The 6545-nt window shown below is 36.8% G+C and overlaps 1 protein-coding gene across 1 annotated transcript in view; it reads right to left on the reverse strand.

Annotated features, from left to right (window-relative positions):
- Positions 1-1868: 1868 nt before the first annotated feature.
- Positions 1869-6545, reverse strand: part of TPR (translocated promoter region, nuclear basket protein) — a 42354-nt gene continuing 37677 nt past the window's right edge. The window contains exons 50-52 of the mRNA XM_009636919.2: positions 5148-5266; positions 4522-4620; positions 1869-3479 (exon numbers count right to left, since the gene is read on the reverse strand). Coding sequence (XP_009635214.1) covers positions 3424-3479; positions 4522-4620; positions 5148-5266 — 274 coding nt within the window. The 3' untranslated portion in view covers positions 1869-3423. The remainder of the gene's footprint in view (positions 3480-4521; positions 4621-5147; positions 5267-6545) is intronic.

Consider the following 6545-nt stretch of genomic DNA (forward strand, 5'->3'; position numbering starts at 1 on the left):
GCGCGGGGCCCCCGCCTGCCTTGAGGCGGAGGTGCTCAGCAGGGCAAAACCCAAGTCAAGTGGGTTTTTTCTCCTGTAGTCGGCTAGGAGACGAAGCATCGGCAGGATAACTGGCAATTGAGTAATATTAACATATGAGCCACGCTTCAAAAAAATACCCAGCTCTTTAAAATACGGGTATTTTATTGTGTCTTTCCCTTGCCCACACACGGCCTAAATCAGCTCCCAATACATTTTCCTTCCTGAAAGAAGATGATAATGACATTCACGCACCTCATTAAAGACATTATACAGTTAGTATTTCCCAATTAATCACTCAGTCCTGGAACTGAAGCAGCTTTTTCTACCTCTGAAAATTTAGAGGTTTAGAAAGCAAACCGCGTTGTTCACTCTTTCTTTAACAGTTCATTTCTGAGATACTCTATTCCTACTCAAAGGCCATGTTAAAAGACTGCAGAAGGTATTTTATGAGGTTGGAATACTTTTTTCCCGTTTTTTAATGGATGTAGGAAGAGTGGTTCCAGTCAGTTTTACAATGTAGTTGTCAAAATGCTGGTTTTCCTGTCTGTTGAAGCTTAATTACCAAGAATTAATTTCCTCTAAAGCCCACTTTTCCTTTAAATCATTAGGGTCCCCTATACTGGCGTTTCACTAACAGTGCTATGGATAAAGGCTACCCTAAACCTCTTGCGAATGGATTTGCAGGGCTAAGTGGGAAAATAGTAGCAACCCTCCCCGTGGCAAGATACAACAACAGACCAGAATCTGTTTATTTTATCAAAAAAGGTATGTCTCGTTTTTCAGAAGCTCACAGATGATCAAGAGGTATTTGAATTGCGTTAGTCAGGACTAAAACACCGTTTCTCTTGACTGAAAGACATCTTTCTTTCAAAACCAGAAACATAAGTGATGTCAGTGTGTGCTAGGTGGTCAAAAATATCAAAAAAATAGCCCAAAGGTTTAAAAATTTGTTTTAGTAATTACAGATCTTCAAGTGCATTTTAAAATGGACAGGACTGTAGGGGTCAGAATCCAATACCTTAGTGGACAAACATTAAAGTAAGTTTTATCTGGTGGTAAAACTGTTTTAGTCTGAAGTTAAGAGACTGGAAGGCTTTAATTTTACAAGTTCATAACTACGTATAGAAATCTCCCTCTCTATTTCTTATTCCATATGTTAAATTAACAAAATTTCCTTATCTTATATGAATGATGTACTGCCAACCTAAGACTTGTTACCTGAATTTAAAAGTAGAGGTTAAAGAAATGCAAACCTTATCCTCAACTCCAGGCCTCCTCTCATGCAGCCTAAAATGATGGTCTTACCCTCTACGTGATAAATAGGAATGATGGCAACAAAAGCAGTCCCCCTGAACTGTACTTACTACAGGAGCTGTAACAACCCTGGGGGAGGTATCGCCACATCTAGAAGCACGTGTTGGATTTAGAAAGCAAGGCTTTTATTTAAAAATGTAGGAATTAATATATAAAAAGCTGAAGGCTGCAACAGCTGTAGATGTATTAAAATGCTATTGATTTCCTGCATGTGATACAGATATCAATGACATTTTCATATCTGATCTAGCTGGTGATTTGGTGGGGCTTTTTGGTTTTTTAACTATTTTAGATGGCAACATCCAACAGTATGTGTACAGACAAGAACCAGCCAAGAAGTGTCAAAGGAGGACCCAGGTTACCGTAAGATACCCAGCTTACATCCCGAGACTTGTAATACGGAGACGCGTCCAACGTGCTGTGAGAATGCCAACCATTATTCAGACTGCCAGAATCAACCCATATCCATCTGGTAACTTATGTTTATTAAGTTTATTTTATACAACCATTTTAATCGTAGTAGTTTCTGAAACACAACATTCTGTACCATTTTTTTAAAATATAGTACTTCTAAAATTTTTTAATACAATAGATCTTGCTTGCTGTAGATTATACAAGCAACTGATAGCTTACAGCAGACAGACTGTGGCACCTCCTAACTTAAGTTTTCTTTTGCTTGCAGGAGTTTTGCGTAAGGAAATCAAACTGACTGCCTACTGGAGAGGGCTCCCAAAAGTCATTCATTCAACTATATCACTACCCAACTACAATAAGCCAGACGGCTACGATTATTATGCCTTCTCTTACAGTAAGTTAAAGCTAATGCAAGTTACTATACATTTCAAAAGACTAAGGGATGGGGAAGAAAGAAGCCAATGTGTCTCTGAGCTTTCTAAAGCAAGAAGTTACTGCTTGTGATTCTGCCAGACTAATTTTAAGCACTACTAAAAAGTCCTGAGAATTAAAATGTTGCCTGTAATCAAGAGATGTTTCTATTAAAAATCAGTAGTTACAGGACAACTAGCAGCAACGAGGTACAATGATTCAAACTAGCCAGTTGTGGAATGCGTTGCTGTAAGAGTTCAGGCTTATAAAGTAACAAAATAACCTGACATATTATATTAATGGTAGAGTGAAATCCTTGGACCACTACACATCAGTAGTTTTTTCACTGGCTTCCACAGAACTATGTTTCTGACAAAACAAAACAAAGATGGGAGGGACATGAACCATTTTGCTTCACAGGAATAAAATACTTATGATTCTAGATTTGGTAGATCATGTAAAAGCATTCCTCAGAATTTTCTGGATTAGTCAGAAAAAAAAAAAAGTTCTGAGAACTAGCCATATCCAAATACAGGATACTAAAGTAAGTCTCTGCTGGTACGATCAAATTCCTAACCTTAACATTGGCTAATTCACACTCAGGGACCAGAGAGTTCCCACTTTTGTAGTCAGTGCAGGATCGTTGTTTCTAGTTTGATTTCCAAATCCGTAAGATCATTTCTGTGTTCTAGCAGTGTAAGAGTGTTCTCTACTACCTGTTCTTGGGACAGATTTAATTAGCAGTACTGTAAAACTTAGCTAAACACAAAGAAGGACATAAAAAAATAAAGTTGAGGACAATAATTCATTGTTATTGCCTCTCAACTCCGTGTATGTATGTATAATAAAAAATCTGTTATCATGCCTAAATGAAATTAAAAGGAAGGTTTTAACTTCAAGATTCTTTCCATGTACTAAACGTAGTTTCTGAAACTTAATTCTGACATATCTTCATTTCAGATCGGTACTACAGTTTGGATGTTGGCAAAAGAATAGCACGACCTGTTACTGCTCTCACAGGAAAGACTGTATCCAAAGCCTGGTACAACTGTCCTAGCAAGTGATGCACAGCAGAGGATTTTAAAAAAAAAGATGCCATTTGAATGTTGACATTTTGTCTAATTTTATTAATAAAGGCATTGAAATGTGTGCACACAAATCTAAGTATAAAATGCTGCTTTAAGCTCTGGCTTCATTACACTAAAGCAACCACAGGCAAACTGGCACTTTTGTATACACAGCTGTAATTACTTCACAGATCTTTTAACTAATATTTCCTCTGTTCAGGCCGCCTCTGCCTCCCATTGCATGAGTTACACCTGTGTTGGGAAAGAAAACAAATCCATTAATAGAAATGCTTTTCACCCTTTTAACCATTGGTACATGTGATACTTCATCCTTCTGTAAGAAATTGCTGCTGCAGAGGAGCACTTCCTTTCTGGTAAAATTCAAGTTCCCCCTTCCTCCCCTAGATCCTTGGTGCTATGGACACATTCTACTTCTGTCACGTAAAAGAATGTTGTTGACTTGTGATCCTACCTCAGGCCCTGTGCAAAAAGAGCAAGTATAGCATTCTTACCATATTTGAAATCAGTTAGTTTCTCCCTTCTGTTAGTAAAGAAATTGTGATAGACTAGAAAGAAAATCTCTCCTCAGTCTACCTCCTCACTTTTTATTCTTTAAAATACCAGATACCTATATTTCAATGCTACTATCAAGTCTTCTACAATATTAAAACAGTGCCAAACTAAAGATAATTCACCTAAGGATTTTTCTTGATATAGAAGTTGCAAACAATAATTTATTGTCATGATTTAACTCCATACTGCATTACAAAAATCTGCAATACTTCCATAAATGTTTTTTGTTATTTTTTTTTTTTAAAATCAGTGTAAGATAATATCTGGAATCCCTGCGGCCAAATAGGAAACTAATATGCAATGTTAAAACCAAAGATTTCTAAACTTATGTCATAACACCACTTTTAAAATCTTCTTTTAAAAATTTGTGAAGTTTAAGATCAATTGCACTTTACTTTATTGATAAGAACCAAGTGCCACATAAGAAGAAAGTTTGCCTATCAAAAAAATGCTCAGACTAACGTACTCAAATGAAACTACAGAGCTCTTAGAGTAACATATTGAAAGCTAGGGCAGGGATGCTGTATTATTTAATGTCTTGTAAGCAAACATAGGCGTATAAATTAGTGCTTCATATATGGTCCCCACAGGACTACTAAAAGCTTGTTTTAAAGAAAACGAGTCTGACTGAATTTGGTAGTGCTTCATATATGGTCCCCACAGGACTACTTGTTTTAAAGAAAACGAGTCTGACTGAATTTGAGCAACCATGAACACTTACCCCTCTGTCTGTTGAACTGACGGCCACGAACACCAGTTCTCAGTGTCGGTGGCTGAAGTCTGACACGTCGAAACGGCTTAGGCTGATTACTGCTTGTGTCTGTGAAGTGGAAATGTGGGAAAGAATGTCTGTGTCTAACAGTGAGAAACTGTACTAATGTTTACGTGATTTGATACGTTATGCTCTAGATTTACTTTAAAATTATGAAAGTGCACAGTTACTGACATCTTCTCTGATATAAATAAAAGCCTCAAAACAAGTAAGTTTGGGAGTTCTTTCATCACCTATGCTAGGGATAAATTGGTAACTCAAGACTGATTTACTTACTGTTCTTTGACAACTTAATGGAATGAAAAAATACTCTGAAATCTGACAGTGGATGGAATCACCAAAGTATCAATAACTTTTGCTCCTTGAAGCATTAGTCTTACTATGGCCTACTCTAGTTACTGCCATCAAGTAAAAATTGTTTGCCGCTAAGACTACAGGCATCAAAATGTGATCTTGCTCTAAGAGTTCTATCTTACTTTGTATCTTGGCTATCAGCAGTGCATGATGCTGGTCCAAACAGTTCCCACACGTAATGAAATCGTCTGAAACAACTGCTTCCAGCAATTAACCCATACCTGCAGATGAACTAGAAGGAGGATCTTGACTAGTTGAAGGAAGATCTGACTCATCAGATGCTTGAACAGATTCTTCTTCTTGCTGGCTATCAATTTCTAGGCCTGCTTCTGAAGTAATTCTAGAAGAGAAGGAGGAAAAACATGCAAGTTTCACATAGCTTCAAAAAGGCTGGGGAAAAACGCATCATCTCGGAGCAGAAAGATTCCTATACAAATATCTTTCCCCTGAAATTCTCACTGGTTTTATTCTGTTTTGTTGTGTCCCCCCTGCCCCAATCATGAGAAATTTATCTGGCTTTTAGAAAAATAACAATGTAGTTTCCTTGATAGACAGCCCAACTCCAGATGCATATTCAACATACTAATTGCCTTTCAGAGAAGGTCATAGAAGCTATTTAATAACAATAACTAAAAAACCTAACGTAATGTGTGCATGTTTAGACAGGGGAAGAATGGAGTGGAGGGACACACTGACCGGTTATGCCTAAAGATCATTCACTGGTGCAATACCTAAGTTATTTGGACTCTGTCTTCAAAAGACAAAAACCAAAAAGCATTATAGGGCTGGAAAAAAATTAAACATTCAATTTACTTTAAATGCAGCTCACTTTTTGGTATACATTTTATTTACCTTGATTAGTATATAAAAACTGCTAGAAGATGATAACTAAACCTCATAAACTGTGGGAAATACCTGTTTTCTACTAGCAACAGAGTGACTTGCTCTCCTATCAACCTAAAAGCTTGTTCCAAACTAGATTGTTCTGTGAACCACTTATTTCCTCTATAGATATACTTCCCATGCACTAAAGATTAGATAGTTTTGTAAGAAACAAATACGACACCTTAACATTAGAATACCCATCCTATGGTCTATCTACTCATAGGCAGGCTATTGCAGTCCAAGTTGGTGCTGCATCAAGAAAACTGTGTGGCGTATTTAACTTGCAGGAGTAACATTTCATTTTCATATGACCAAACCTCCTGCAATCAGTAGATAAAAGTTCAGGTAAATTGTGAACTACACATCTTTTATTATTATGCAACTGATAAAAATCAAGAGTAAAACACAGCACAAAATGATAACTGATGCCCTTTTAGATTTGTAATGTATTTGCTCATAATACAAAAATATAGCAATTACTACAAATACTAAATAATTTGTCTATTGAATTCTTAAGAGCCACTTATTCCCCTCCCTTGCACTACATCTTTTTTACTTGCACTGCCTTAACTGAATGACTTCATTATATATGCTTGCTTTGTAACGAGGAGTGATTTTCTCCATTAACAAACAGAAATGCTTTAGCCTTTATTCTGCAAACCCCAGTCCTTCAAACAGGAGCCTTCATCACCAGAGCCCTCTGCATTCTGGAAAAAAAAAAAAAATACTGATTT

Source organism: Egretta garzetta, unplaced genomic scaffold (assembly GCF_000687185.1).
Source record: "Egretta garzetta isolate BGI_Z169 unplaced genomic scaffold, ASM68718v1 scaffold304, whole genome shotgun sequence".
Taxonomy (NCBI): domain Eukaryota; kingdom Metazoa; phylum Chordata; class Aves; order Pelecaniformes; family Ardeidae; genus Egretta; species Egretta garzetta.